The 15,975-nt window shown below is 50.1% G+C and overlaps 1 protein-coding gene across 5 annotated transcripts in view; it reads right to left on the bottom strand.

Moving 5' to 3' along the window:
• The window catches only part of LOC140384726 (protein kinase C-binding protein NELL1-like), a 1,091,429-nt gene that overhangs the window by 879,561 nt on the left and 195,893 nt on the right, over positions 1-15,975 (bottom strand). For all 5 annotated transcript variants that reach the window (XM_072466691.1, XM_072466689.1, XM_072466693.1 and 2 more), the window contains exon 7: positions 12,467-12,549. In XM_072466691.1, coding sequence (XP_072322792.1) covers positions 12,467-12,549 — 83 coding nt within the window. The remainder of the gene's footprint in view (positions 1-12,466; positions 12,550-15,975) is intronic.

Here is a 15,975-nt window from a genome sequence, read left to right on the forward strand (position 1 = left end):
AGCTGGAATGAGTGTGCGTGGGGAGTGGAGCTGGAATGAGTGTGCGTGGGGAGTGGAGCTGGAATGAGTGTGTGTGGGGAGTGGAGCTGGAATAAGTGTGTGTGGGGAGTGGAGCTGGAATGAGTGTGTGTGGGGAGTGGAGCTGGAATGAGTGTGTGTGGGGAGTGGAGCTGGGATGAGTGTGTGTGGGGAGTGGAGCTGGAATGAGTGTGTGTGGGGAGTGGAGCTGGGATGAGTGTGTGTGGGGAGTGGAGCTGGAATGAGTGTGTGGGGAGTGGAGCTGGGATGAGTGTGTGTGGGGAGTGGAGCTGGAATGAGTGTGTGTGGGGAGTGGAGCTGGAATGAGTGTGTGTGGGGAGTGGAGCTGGAATGAGTGTGTGTGGTGAGTGGAGCTGGAACGAGTGTGTGAGGGGAGTGGAGCTGGAACGAGTGTGTGTGGGGAGTGGAGCTGGAATGAGTGTGTGGGGAGTGGAATGCTAATATGCGGCTGCTGCTTGTCAGCCTCTCGAGTTCCAATCGGAGACCATTTCTCATTGGAATCGCTCATGTTTGCATGGCGTCGCTGCGAGCTCATCAACGGTTCCGAAATTGCTCCAGAACCGGCGCCAATTTTGTTGCCATAGAAGTCCGTCGATTCTATCCCGGTGTCAACACTTTAGTCTCTGAAACGGAGAATTCTGCCCCAGAAATTTTTTTAAAGTTAAAACCTCCCAAGTATTCACTCTTCCATTTCTCTGTCACCACCTCGATTGTTAACCTCTCTGTTTCTCACTTTCTGGCCTCTTGTGCTGCACCTCTCCCATTGCGATTGGCAACCATTGTTTTTGGTCAAGCATTTTCCCATAAACCCTTCCACCTCTCCGCTCCTCCTTCAGGATTCTCTATAAAATCTGTGGCCACGTTTTCGATCATTCCTCCTAACAACTCCTCCTTTGGGTCACATCCATTTTTTTCTTAAAGCTCTGCCAAGAAACTTGGAACACTTTTGTGTACTTCCGGGAACTATGGAAATGGTGGTTGAACACAAAATTTAGGATTTATAAAAATCTAATTCATCCATAGGAGTTTGAAGCTCTCAGTGATGTATTAGAAGGAACAGTGTGGATCAATAAAACTGTCAGCTCTATTTCCATGGATTTCTTCCAATATATAAATGTGCGTTTTTTAAATCCTAGGATCAGATTTACAACCAAAATTATCGCACCTCTTGCGCTGAATTTTTATTCACCTGATTATTATTCAGAGCTGAAGAAATTGTTAATGAGAAAGGCAGTGATTGAACAGTTTCTAATCATCTCAACCCCTCAATTATATTGTAACCTTAAAGTCGTTCCCCAGAGTTAGATTGCGCTCCCACGTCACACATAATTTTAGGTGGCCCCCAGTTCCGTGCCCCACCCGTATCCACCTGCAGGTTCAGCTCAAGGTGTCTTTCTCTGGAGACTGTGCTCCGAATGAGGGGCGAAATTCTCCCCAAACGGTGCGATGTCCGCCGACTGGCGCCCAAAACGGCGCCAATCAGACGGGCATCGCGCCGCCCCAAAGGTGCGGAATGCTCCGCATCTTTGGGGGCCGAGCCCCAACATTGAGGGGCTAGGCCGACGCCGGAGGGATTTCCGCCCCGCCAGCTGGCGGAAACGGCCTTTGTTGCCCCGCCAGCTGGCGCGGAAATGACATATCGGGGCGGCGCATGCGCGGGAGCCTCAGCGGCCGCTGACAGTTTCCCGCGCATGCGCAGTGGAGGGAGTCTTTTCCGCCTCCGCCATGGTGGAGACCGTGGCGGAGGCGGAAGGGAAAGTGTGCCCCCACGGCACAGGCCCGCCCGCGGATCGGTGGGCCCCGATCGCGGGCCAGGCCACCGTGGGGGCATCCCCTGGGGCCAGATCGCCCCGCGCCCCCCCCAGGACCCCGGAGCCCGCCCTCTTCTGTGAAGGCCCCAAGGCCAGAATAATATTGGGAAATGGGGGAGGGGGGGCACGTGCGACATGCTTCCCCCTGCACCTCCCCCCCCCACGCCTCAACCCTCCCAAACCCTCCCCCCGCCCCGCGCATGGAAACAAAGCCAGCGGGAAGCCCACATACCCCACCCACAGCTATAAAGTGCTGCCGGGCAGATTAACAGGGGCCGAGCAGGACTTCCGCCTGTCACTGGGGAGGATGTCCTGTCCTCTGGAGCTGCCGGCCAATCTGATTGGCTGGCAGCGCCAAGAAGGCATCAGTGGCCGCTGCCAGGACTGCAGAAGATGAAAGAGACTGAGAGCAGAATTCGCCCATCCTAGGAATATGGGCCCTGGAGAGGGCGGGAAAGTGGTCCATTTCCTGTGGAGGCCGGCGGGAAAACAGACCAAATCTTCCTGCCCCGACCTCATTAATTATGCGCCTGGGTGTTTTGTGCCACATTCCACGGTGGGGCAGGTCTAATGACGTGTAGTCAGCTGTCTCATCCAGGCGCCATTTTGAAAAGGTGACCAACATCACTGACTCGCTGATAAAGAAAGAAGCTGGGCCTTCTGAAAATGAAGATGGATCTCCAGGAACATCCTGAAGCTGGAAGATGGACCTCCTCCAGGTCACCAACTCTGGAAGGTCCACCTGCAGATGCTCCCCCCACCCCCCCCCCCCCCCCCCCCGCCCACTGCTGTTGCTTTCCGGGGTCCAGGGTTGTGGCTTGCCTCCATCCTGAACTCCGGAGGACGCCCCGGGCACTGTTCAGGAGAGTCCGGACACCTGCACGCCACCTCGATGTGTTTCACACCGGTGTGTTTGTCTGCTGGCAGCAGGGAGAATCGGGCGTGGGTGGCCGGGCCTTCTTCTGCAGCCCAGTAGCAGGATTCGAATGAGGTTCTCACCGGCTTCTAGTGGGTTTCCTGATCCACCATGGCAAACACCAGCGGGAGATCCTGCTGTACATTCACGCCAGTGTGACACCAATTTTTGGATCTCCTGCCGAATCCTCACCGCCCCCTCCACTCACCATTGAACCAGTGGAGAGGGGTTTGGGAGATCTCCATCCCAGGCGCTACGGATCCCCAGGACAGATGATTCCAGAGTCCTGGGCCAGGAGGGTTTGGTTAGGTTAGGTAGAGAGGCAGGATGGGCAGAGGGGGCGCGGAGGTAATGTTTAAGGGAGGGGGCAGGTAGGAAGGAATGGGGGTTTGGCTTGCGGAGGTGGGGCACCTATGAGCGGCAAGCATCAGTCCCCAACGGTGACCCTCCCCCCTTCCTTCCCGCACTTCTAACATGTGAGTGAAAATCAGCAGGCTGCATCTTCCCACCTCGCTACCAACTCAAAACGTTCTATGGCATGGCCACCATGTTATCATGGTGAATTGACTTGGGAACTATTGACCCATAATTCTTTATTTAGAAAAGGCAATTACCCCTCCCACCATGAGTGTGTGAGTTCGGTTGTGGGCAGCATTATGGTCAGGTGGGCACCCGTCCTATTCTATGTGGACCCCCCCCCCCCCACGCCATGGGAAACACACCCATCGGGGGAACATAAAATTGAGCCCCATCAAAATGCATTGGGCGCGAATCTCCAGCTGCGTTGGGCTCTCGCTTGAGCGTAACGCGGCCGGAGAATGCCGGGAAAGGCCTCCATCGAACCTCCGCGCCTCCAGGGATTCTCCGACGCCCCGGGAGACATTGGACAAAGAACAAAGAACAAAGAAATGTACAGCACAGGAACAGGCCCTTCGGCCCTCCAAGCCCGTGCCGACCATGCTGCCCGACTAAACTACAATCTTCTACACTTCCTGGGTCCGTATCCCTCTATTCCCATCCTATTCATGTATTTGTCAAGATGCCCCTTAAATGTCACTATCGTCCCATTTAATAGTGACGATAGTGACATTTAAGGGGCATCTTGACAAATACATGAATAGGATGGGAATAGGATGGAGTCAGAACCCCACCACAAATGGGCGTGACCGAATGACTCTCGCGGAAGTAGGTCATAAGCCGACTTACGACCACCGGCCTCCCGCGATTCACCAGCCTCCCCAGGGAGGCTGCAGCCGGGCGCCGATCAGGGCTGGTCCACACCACCGTGGACCAGGTGGCCAGGGTAAGTGCAGGGTGGCTTCCTGGTCCTCCCCAGAAACACCTTGGTGCCTTGGCACTGCCCAGCCGGCACCTTGGTACTTCCACCGTGACACTGTCAAGGTGCCTAGATGACACTACTAAGCTGGCAGGAGCACTGCCTGGGTACCAGGGTGACAGTAAAAGTGTGCCCGAGTGCCAGGATGGCACTGCCAAGGGTCAGGGGCCCAATATAAGATGCAATTGTGGAATACTACTGTGCATTTAAATTCAGCTACATTACCACCCATTCATAAAATACCACAAATCCCTCGTATTGTTAGTATATTTTTTAATCTAAAAATGTATCAAATAGTTCGTCGCAACCCTTTGAACTCTGATTTATAATCTATGGCACAAATTGGATGAACGTACTGTGATTATCTGGAACTCTCCCATTATTCTTGATTCCATTACAGGAGTATGAGAGGTTAACAAGATTTCAGGAACAAATAGTCAAGACGGAGAGCTCTCTCTTCCGTACCCAACACCAATGTGGGAGGTGCAGCCAGCACAAGGCGATAGGATTCCAAAGAGGAGGCCCACCCCCATTGTGTCAGGGCTACAACTCTTCAGCAATAAATTTGACCTCACAACCTGTGGCAGTCACCACTGTTGTATATATCACATACGAGATGTAATACGGTAAGGCTCCTGTACTGCAGGTACGGGAGTAGATCCCTGCCTGCTGGCTCCACCCAGTAGGTGGAGAATAAATGTGTGTGCTCACCGAGCTGCAGCCATTTCGGCAGCAGCTGCGGGAGGCTCCGCATCTCTGTGTAATAAAGCCTTGATTACTCTCTACTCTCGTCTCGTCGTAACTGATCACAACCATCCCCCGCATCGTGACAACACAGTATTTTAACTTTCAAAATGGAGATCAGAGCCAAGATGCCGGTGGATTAGCCGAGATGTCGAACTTGGTTCCATGTGCAAAAAACATTATTGGTCCTTTTAAGGACAATGAGTTACTTAGTGGCATATTTCAAATGCTGGAGGGAGATGCCGCTGGCCCTTCCACTCTTGGGCATCCTGATGGGCGGCACAACCTGCAACACTCACCCTGTGGGTTTAAATTCAGCCCCAACATTGTTTAACTTGACTTCCCTTTGCCTGACCACTGCCCACCTTATAGTAAAGCATGCCGTGTAGAAACCAGTAATATGGTTAATTTTGACTGGGAATCTCTCGTTGGCATCAGTGCATGATGGAGGAAATTCACATCTTGAAAGAAAATGACAAAACAAAGGGCACTATTGCCAGAAAATGTCATTTGCCTGAAGATATTTGGGAGCGGGAGAGAGAGAGGGAGCCGGAGCGCAGCGAGTGCAGCTTGGGATTCAGGTAGGTGTTTAAACTTGCCCCCAGGTTCCTTGCCCCCAGGTTCCAGCGGCCTTCATTTCCAGGAGCGGGAGAGAGAGAGGGAGCCGGAGTGCAGCGAGTGCAGCTTGGGATTCAGGTAGGTGTTTAAACTTGCACCCCAGGTTCCAGCGGCCTTCATTTCCGGGAGCGGGAGAGAGAGAGGGAGCCGGAGCGCAGCAAGTGCAGCTTGGGATTCAGGTAGGTGTTTAAACTTGCCCCCAGGTTCCAGCGGCCTTCATTTCCGGGAGCGGGAGAGAGAGAGGGTGCCGGAGTGCAGCTTGGGAATCAGGTAGGTGCTTAAGTGTTTGATTTTTACCTCTATTTAAATTGGGCGGTTGCTAAACCCGAGACATTACACTTGTAGTGTCTCCCACCCTTCCACCTCCTCTAACCTAAGGGGGTGAGTGAATATCAGGTAAGCTCTCTCTTTTTTTTTTTTTTATTCGCAAGTTACAGCTTCAGATTTTCGGCGGGAGCAGTGGCCAGGGGTCTGTCGGGAAGGTAAGTTTACCCTTTAAAAACTTACCTTGCAGGAGAAGCGGCCTTCAGATTTTCAGCGGGAGCAGTGGCCAGGGTCTGTCGGGAAGGTAAGTAGCTGGGAGAAATTTAACTCTTCGTGGGTTGGTAAGTATTGTGATTGGTGAGTAAAATCTTTATTCCTTTCACTTATTCATTATTTGATATTATATTTGTAATCAGTTCAGGTAAAGTGTAAAAATGGCAGGCGATCCCAGACCCGTGTTATGCTCCTCGTGCTCAATGTGGGAGTTCAGGGACGCGGCCGATGCCCCTGACTCCTTCATGTGTGGGAAGTGTGTCCAGCTGCAGCTCCTGTTAGACCGCATGACGGCTCTGGAGCTGCGGATGGACTCACTTTGGATGCTGAGGAGGTCGTGGATAGCACGTTCAGTGAGTTGGTCACACCGCAGATTTGGATTGGTGAGGGAGACAGGGAATGGGTGACCAAAAGGCAGAGAAAGAGCAGGAAGGCAGTGCAGGTGTCCCCTGTGGTCATCTCCCTCCAAAACAGGTATACCGTTTTGGATACTGTTGGGGGAGATGACTCACCGGGGGAAGGCAGTAGTAGCCAGGCTCATGGCACCGTGGCTGGCTCTGCTGCACAGAAGGGCGGGAAAAAGACTGGCAGGGCTATAGTCATAGGGGATTCAATTGTAAGGGGAGTAGACAGGCGTTTCTGTGGTCGAAACCGAGACTCCCAAATGGTATGTTGCCTCCCGGGTGCATGGGTCAGGGATGTCTCAGATCGGCTGCAGGACATACTGAATGAAGGGGGAGGGTGAACAGCCAGTTGTCATGGTACATATAGGCACCAACGATATAGGTAAAAAACAGGATGACGTCCTACAATCAGAATTTAGGGAGTTAGGAGATAAGTTAAAAAGTAGGACCTCAAAGGTAATAATCTCAGGATTACTACCTGTGCCACGAGACAGTCAGAGTAGAAATTCAAGAATAGTCAGAATGAATACGTGGCTTGAGAGATGGTGCAGGAGGGAGGGGTTCAGATTTTTGGGACATTGGAACCGGTTCTGGGGGCAGTGGGACCATTACAAATCGGATGGTCTACACCTGGGCAGGACTGGAACCAATGTCCTCAGGGGTGCTTTTGCGAACGCTGTTGGGGAGGTTTTAAACTAATGTGGCAGGGGGGGTGGGAACCAGATTAGGAAGTTAGAGGTCAGTAAAGAGGCAGCAATTAAAGCCAGTAAGGTACTAGATGATAAACTCAATGTGACTAAGGGGAAGAGTAGACAGGGAAGAGATGAAGAACGCAAAGAGACAGGTGGTCTGAGGTGCATTTGTTTTAATGCGAGAAGTGTAGCAGGTAAGGCAGATGAACTTAGGGCTTGGATTAGTACCTGGGAATATGATGTTATTGGTATTACTGAGACTTGGTTGAGGGAAGGGCAAGATGGGCAACTAAATATCCCAGGGTATAGATGCTTCAGGAGGGATAGAGAGGGAGGTAAAAGGGGTGGAGGAGTTGCATTACTGGTCAGAGATGATATCACAGCTATGATTAAGGAGGGAACGATGGAGGATTCGAGCACTGAGACAATATGGGTAGAGCTAAGAAATAGGAAGGGTGCACTAACATTTTTGGGACTTTACTACAGGCCTCCCAAAAGCGAGCGTGAAGTAGAGGTACAAATATGTAGACAGATAATAGAAAAATGTAGGAGCAATAGGGTGGTCGTGATGGGAGATTTTAACTTCCCCAACATTGAATGGGACTCATGTAGTGTTGGAGGTGTAGATGGAGCAGAATTTGTAAGGAGCATCCAGGAGAGGTTTTTAGAGCAGTATGTAAATAGTCCAACTCGGGAAGGGGCCATACTGGACCTGGTATTGGGGAATGATCCCGGCCAGGTGGTTAAAGTTTCAGTCGGTGATTACTTTGGGAATAGCGATCACAATTCCGTGAGTTTTAGAATACTCATGGACAAAGACGAGAGTGGTACTAAAGAATGAGTGCTAAATTGGGGGAAGGCCAAGAGTAACAAAATTCGGCAGGAGCTAGGGAATGTGGATTGGGAGCAGCTCTTTAAGGGTAAATCCACATTTGAAATGTGGGAGTCTTTTAAGGGAAGGTTGATTAGAGTGCAGGACAGACATGTCCCTGTGAAAATGAGGGATAGAAATGGCAAGATTAGGGAACCATGGATGACGGGTGGAATTGTGAGACTAGCTAAGATGAAAAAGGAAGCATACATAAGATCTAGGCGACTTAAATCTGATGAAGCTTTGGAGGAATATCGGGAAAGTAGGACAAATCTCAAACGCGCAATAAAGAGGGCTAAAAGGGGTCATGAAATATCTTTGGCTAGCAGGGTTAAGGAAAATCCCAAAGCCTTTTATTCGTATATTAGGAGCAAGAGGGTAACTAGAGAAAGGATTGGCCCACTCAAAGACAAAAGAGGGAATTTATGCATGGAGTCAGAGGAAATGGGTGAGATTCTTAATGAGTACTTTGCATCGGTATTCACCAAGGAGAGGGACATGACGGATGTTAAGGCTAAGGATGGATGTTTAAATACTCTAGGTCAAGTCGGCATAAGGAAGGGGGAAGTTTTGGGTATTCTAAAAGGCATTAAGGTGGACAGGTCCCCAGGTCCGGATGGGATCTATCCCAGGTTACTGAGGGAAACGAGGGAAGAAATAGCTGGGGCCTTAACAGATATCTTTGCAGCATCCTTGAGCACAGGTGAGGTCCAGGAGGGCTGGAGAATTGCTAATGTTGTCCCTTTGTTTAAGAAGGGTAGCAGGGATAATCCAGGGAATTATAGACCTGTGAGCTTGACGTCAGTGGTAGGCAAACTGTTGGAGAAGATACTGAGGGATAGGATCTATTCACATTTGGAAGAAAATAGACTTATCAGTGATAGGCAGCATGGTTTTGTGCTGGGAAGGTCATGTCTTACAAACCTAATAGAATTCTTTGAGGAAGTGACAACGTTAATTGTTGAGGGAAGGGCTGTAGATGTCATATACATGGACTTCAGTAAGGCGTTTGATAAAGTTTCCCATAGCAGGTTGATGGAGAAAGTGAAGTTGTATGGGGTTCAGGGTGTACTAGCTAGATGGATAAAGAACTGGCTGGGCAACAGGAGACAGAGAGTAGAGGTGGAAGGGAGTGTCTCAAAATGGAGAAAGGTGACTAGTGGTGTTCCACAGGGATCCGTGCTCGGACCACTGTTGTTTGTGATACACATAAATTATCTGGATGAAGGTATAGGTGGTCTGATTAGCAAGTTTGCAGATGATACTAAGATTGGTGGAGTTGCAGGTAGCAAGGAGGACTGTCAAAGAATACAGCAAAATATAGATAGATTGGAGAGTTGGACAGAGAAATGGCAGATGGAGTTCAATCCAGGCAAATGCAAGGTGATGCATTTTGGAAGATCTAATTTAAGGGCAGACTATACGGACAATGGAATAGTCCAGGGGAAAATTGATGTACAGAGAGATCTGGGAGTTCAGGCCCATTGTACCCTGAAGGTGGCAACGCAGGTCAATAGAGTGGTCAAGAAGGCATACAGCATGCTTGCCTTCATCGGACGGGGTATTGAGTACAAGAGTCGGCAGGTCATGTTACAGTTGTATAGGACTTTGGTTAGGCCACATTTGGAATACTGCGTGCAGTTCTGGTCGCCACATTACCAGAAGGATTTGGATGCTTTAGAGAGGGTGCAGAGGAGGTTCACCAGGATGTTGCCTGGTATGGAGGGTGCTAGCTATGAAGAAAGGTTGAGTAGATTAGGATTGTTTTCGTTGGAAAGACGGAGGTTGAGGGGGGACCTGATTGAGGTCTACAAATTTATGAGAGGTATGGACAGGGTGGATAGCAACAAGCTTTTTCCAAGAGTGGGGGTGTCAATTACAAGGGGGCACGATTTCAAGGTGAGAGGGGGAAAGTTTAAGGGAGATGTGCATGGATAGTTTTTTACGCAGAGGGTGGTGGGTGCCTGGAACGCTTTGCCAGCGGAGGTGGTAGAGGCGGGCACGATAGCATCATTTAAGATGCATCTAGACAGATATATGAACGGACGGGGAACAGAGGGAAGTAGATCCTTGGAAAATAGGTGACAGGTTTAGATAAAGGATCTGGAACGGCGCAGGCTGGGAGGGCCGAAGGGCCTGTTCCTGTGCTGTAATTTTCTTTGTTCTTTGTTCTTGTTCTTTGATATTAGATTAAGATTCATCTGATTCTGATTTCGACTTGAGCCCGGATCAAGAAGTCAACATTAAAACACAAGTTTCATTACGCTGAAATCATCCTCCACGCTGAAATATGGGGCGGGATTCTCCAACCCCCCCCCCCCCCCGCCGGGTCGGAGAATCGGCGGGGGGGGGGGGGGGGGGGGGGTGGCATGAATCCCGCCCCCGCCGGCCGCCGAATTCTCCGGCACCGAAAATTCAGCGGGGGTGGGAATCGCGCCGCGCCAGTTGCCGCCCCCCCCTCCCCCCGGCGATTCTCCGGCCCACGATGGGCCGAAGTCCCGCTGCTGCCATGCCTGTCCCGCCGGCGTGAATCAAACCACCTACCTTACCGGTGGGACTAGCGGCGCGGGCGGGCTCCAGGGTCCTGGGGGGGGCGTGAGGCTATCTGGCCCCGGGGAACTCTTTTCCTTCCGCATCGGCCATCGCGGAGGCTGTGACCCCCCCCTGCACATGCGCGGGGATGACGTCAGCAGGCGCTGACGCTCCCGCGCATGCGCGGACTTCCACCGACCGGCAGAGTCCCTTCGGCCCCGACTGCCGTGGCGCCAAAGGCCTTTCCCATCGGTCGGTGGCGCGCCAACCACTCCGGAGCGGGAGTAGCCCCTCACGGTGAGGGCTTGGCCCCTAAAGGTGCGGAGAAAGCCACTCCATCCCGCCGGGATCCCCCACCCCGCCAGGTAGGGGAGAATCCCAGCCATAAATTGCGGTTACTTGCTATGTGTCGCTCGGCAATACTAAATCTGATCTTAAGCAAGCTTTGTTGACTGTTCAAAAAATAATTAGATTGCATCTCCAAGGTAAAATAGAGGACAATTAAACCTGCCGAGCTCCATCTCCATCACTCCTGTCAGGTTCAATGCAATTCAACCACCTCATCCATTCAATATTCTGCAGGACCAACAAATGATTCAACATCCTTGAGTTTAATGATTGATATGTTTGCATATGGAAGACTAAATGATAATTAACCTGACACTTCGTAAGATGGTGACAAGAACTAATAGGATAAATAGAGAAAAACTGGTTGGGGTGGAAGAACAAGGGGAATACTTAAAGATAGGAGTTAATACATTCCGGGTGCTTTCAGGAAACATTTCTTCACACAAGGGGCAGTGAAATCTACCAACCTCTCCCGCAAAATGTAGTTTTAATTTGGAAATTGATGCATTGTTGTTCGCCAAGTGTATTCATGGCTGAGGAACCAGGATTGGTCGATGGAATGAAATGAATATCGCTTATTGTCACAAGTAGGCTTCAAATGAAGTGACTGTGAAAAGCCCCTAGTCGCCACATTCCGGCGCCTGTTCGGGGGGGGCTGTTACGGGCATTGAACCGTGCTGCTGGCCTGCCTTGGTCTGCTTTCAAAGCCAGCGATTTAGCCCTGTGCTAAACAGCCCCTAGTTAAGAATACAAAGCTGGCGCCGAGGTCCCAGGTTCGATCCTGGCTCTGGGTCACTGTCCGTGTGGAGTTTGCACATTCTCCCCGTGGTTGCGTGGGTTTCGCCCCCACAACCCAAATGTGTGCAGGGTAGGTGGACTGGCCACGCTAAATTGCCCCTTAATTGGAAAAAATGAATTGGGTACTCGAAATTTATTTTAAAAAGATACAGTGCTTGAACGGTGGAACACACTCAAGGAGCTGAATGGCCAATAGATAAACCCGACGGATGTTCATATCCCATGAAGCAATCGAGTCACGTATGCGCATACTTGAATGTTGCGTTACTCCATATCATACTAACCTTTCAAGAGAGCTAGATAAACCAGATTACGTCCATTATATTACGATATGTAATATATTTATTACTCTCTTAATTAAACTGTGTTGTTAAATGATAGCCGTAATCTTCCAGTAATGATTGAGTAATTTATTGCGCAATACAAACTAGTCTCGTGAGTTCTTTTTACTTAATACTAAACTAGTAAAACAAATAAACAACTGTAGAATATTAACTATTAAATAAGTAGATATAAAACTCTGATAACTAATAACTTCTCACTAGCTTTCTCACTTCATTTCTCTCTGCAATCCTGACACACGCTCCTCTAAGAAAAAGCGGGAAAACATTTATGTAGGTCCTGCTGTGAGGCCACCTAGTGTTCATTTGCCTGTACTTGCTTAACATAGTCCGATCATGTATTATTTATTACAGAGATCACTACAGCGTCAAGCTTTCAAAATAAAAAAAAATCTGGGAAGCAAAAAACCATTCCGCTTTGGAAATAAAATCAAAAGTTTGAAACCGCAGAGTCAGACTGTAGTCTCTGGTAAACTCACCTTTGTCGTCATTTTCGCGAGAAGCTCCTGTAGATCCATAATGCCTTGCACCAGATTAAGGAAGTCGCTGCAGGTCGGGCATGCTCCAGAAAGACAAAGGTGAAAAATAAGACAAAAGTGTAAGAGTCTCTCGAATGAGGGAATAGATGGAGCACAATGCTTAAGATCGCATAGATTTACTCAAAGCATGTGTTCGTTTCTGTTAATAGTTTCTATGGCAACGGCAAAAAGGTCTTAACTTGCTTCAAAAACAGCACAAGAGGAATGCTGACATACATGATATAACATTACACTTTTTCAATTCAGATGGCCTTGATTTCCATAGCACTCACTAAACAATGTTGACAAATGTGAGGTTATCCATTTTGGTAGGAATAACAGCAAAAGGGATTATTATTTAAATGATAAAATATTAAAACATGCTGCTGTGCAGAGAGGCCTGGGTGTGCTAGTGCATGAGTCGCAAAAAGTTGGTTTACAGGTGCAACAGGTGATTAAGAAGGCAAATGGAATTTTGTCCTTCATTGCTAGAGGGATGGAGTTTAAGACTAGGGAGGTTCTGCTGCAATTGTATAAGGTGTTAGCGAGGCCACACCTGGAGTATTGTGTTCAGTTTTGGTCTCCTTACTTGAGAAAGGACATACTGGCACTGGAGGGTGTGCAGAGGAGATTCACTAGGTTAATCCCAGAGCTGAAGGGGTTGGATTACGAGGAGAGGTTGAGTAGACTGGGACTGTACTCGTTGGAATTTAGAAGGATGAGGGGGGATCTTATAGAAACATATAAGATTATGAAGGGAATAGACAGGATAGATGCGGGCAGGTTGTTTCCACTGGCGGGTGAAAGCAGAACTAGGGGGCATAGCCTCAAAATAAGGGGAAGTAGATTTAGGACTGAGTTTAGGAGAAATTTCTTCACCCAAAGGGTTGTGAATCTATGGAATTCTTTGCCCAGTGAAGCAGTAGAGGCTCCTTCATTAAATGTTTTTAAGATAAAGATAGATAGTTTTTTGACGAATAAAGGGATTAAGGGTTATGGTGTTCGGGCCGGAAAGTGGAGCTGAGTCCACAAAAGATCAGCCATGATCTCATTGAATGGTGGAGCAGGCTCGAGGGGCCAGATGGCCTACTCCTGCTCCTAGTTCTTATGTTCTTATGTTCTAAGCCTTCAGTTTTCACTATGGAATTTCGAACCAGCCTGTCTGCAAGCAGATATTTCATGGTTCTGCATTGTCACACATTCTCCATTCATCCCCTGTGTGATTCAACAGAATGTTATTTAAATTCAGTCGGTGGTTTATTTGTATTGTGTTCTCTTGCCCGAAAAAATTATTTCTCTGCAAAGGATGTTATTGTATCCACCACGCTTTCACACAATTTGGCATTTATTTTTATTCCTGGGATGTGGGCATCAATGGCTGTGCCAGCATCTATTGCCAGTCCCTGCTTGCCCCCTGAATTATGCTAAGCCATTCCAGAAGGCATGTATAGAATCTCGACAGTGCAGAAGGAAACCATTTGGCCAATCGGGTCCGCACCGACCCTCTGACAGAACACCCCCACCTCGGCCCATTCACCCTCCCCGTAACCCTACCCAACCTGCACATCTTTGGACTGTGGGAGGAAACCTGAGCACCCGGAGGAAACCCGCGCAGACACGGGGAGAAGGTGCAGACTCCGCACAGATAGTTACCCATAGTCGGAATCGGACCCAGGTCCCTGGCACTGTGAGGCATCGGTGCTAATCACTGTGCCACAGTTGCTGTGGATCTGGAATCATGTAGACTTGCTTCCCTAAAGGACATTAGTTAGGTTTTTACCACAATGGTTTCATGGCCATTAATAGAATTTTAATTCCAGGTTGGTTTTTTTAAATGAGATTTGAACCTGGGTCCCTAGAGAATGACTCTGAATATCTAGATTCCTGGTCCAGTGACAATACCACGAGGCCACCATCTCCCCAACTTCAAAGTGATGCAGCTTCACACCGCCGGGGGCCAGGGTTTGATTCCCGGCTTGGGTCACTGTTTATGCGGAGTCTGCACGTTCTCCCTGTGTCTGTGTGGGTTTCCTCCGGGTGCTCCGGTTTCCTCCCACAAGTCCCGAAAGATGTGCTCTTAGGTAATTTGGACATTCTGAATTCTCCCTCTGTGTACCCGAACAGGCGCCGGAATGTGGCGACTAGGGATTTTCACAGTAACTTCATTGCAGTGTTAATGTAAGCCTACTGGTGACAGTAATAAAGATTATTATTAAAGATACACTTTTCAACAAAAATACTTTTTAAAAGTTACTTATTCAGACTTCTGGTTGGGGCCATGTGGAGCTAAGTCACACGTTCGGCAGCTCCCGCTTGGAACAGGCTTTTGGGCTCTTTTCAGGGCCCCCAACGGAATTTGTTCGACATTTCCCTGTGTGGGAAGAAGACTGCAACGTTCCCCCGACAGTGTATGGCTTGGACCAGGAGCGGGGCGACTAAAAAAGTGGTGGTGAAGCCAAAGAAAGTGCGAGGGAAGAAGAGCATGATGGCGGCGGGCGGGGACCAGGCAGCGTGGATGCAGTGGGCGCATGAACAGCAGGAGGTTATCCAGCGTTGCTTCAGGGAGCTCAAAGCGGACCTGCTGGAGCCGATGAAGGCTTCTATTGATAAGCTGCTGGAGACCAAGACGGCCCAGGGGGTGGCGATCCGCAAGGTCCGACAAAAGATCTCAGATAACGAGGACAAGATCTTGGGCCTAGCGGTAAAGGTGGAGGCACACGAGGCGCTCCACAAGAAAAGGCAGGAACGGTTCGAGGAGATGGAGAATCAGTCGAGGCGGAAGAATCTGCGGATCCTGGGCCTCCCGGAGGGGCTGGAGGGGTCGGACATGGGGGCTTATGTGGTAATCATGTTAAACTCGCTGATGGGAGCGGGGTCCTTCCAGGGGCCCCTGGAGCTGGAAGGAGCCCATCGAGTGCTGGCGAGGAGGCCCAAGGCTAACGAGCCGCCACGGGCGGTGCTGTTGCGGTTTCATCGGTTCGCTGATCGGGAGTGCGTACTCAGGTGGGCCAATAAAGAGAGGAGCAGCAGGTGGGAGAATGCGAAGGTTCGGATATATCAGGACTGGAGCGCAGAGGTGGCGAAGAAGAGGGCCGGGTACAACCGGGCGAAGGCGGTGCTGCACAGGAAGGGGGTGAAGTTTGGCATGCTGCAGCCGGCGCGACTGTGGGTCACCTACAAGGACCGGCACCATTATTGTGAGTCCCCGGAGGAGGCGTGGGCCTTTGTTCAGGCCGAGAAGCTGGACACAAATTGAGGGTCGGGATGGGGGGTCGGGCATGGGGATGGTCGGGGATTGTTGTTGTTGTGTTACATTTTGAGGGGGGGTTCTTTGTTCTTGTTTCTTTTTGATCCGGTGTGGGTGGTTAGGGTGGGTTGGGCACTGTTTTGGTCGGGTCTGTCGGGTGGGGTCTTGGAGGGGTAGGGAGTGGATGGCCGGTAGGGGGGATGGGGCCCCACGGGGGAGGGGG

This window comes from Scyliorhinus torazame, chromosome 10, assembly GCF_047496885.1.
Source record: "Scyliorhinus torazame isolate Kashiwa2021f chromosome 10, sScyTor2.1, whole genome shotgun sequence".
Taxonomy (NCBI): Eukaryota; Metazoa; Chordata; class Chondrichthyes; order Carcharhiniformes; family Scyliorhinidae; genus Scyliorhinus; species Scyliorhinus torazame.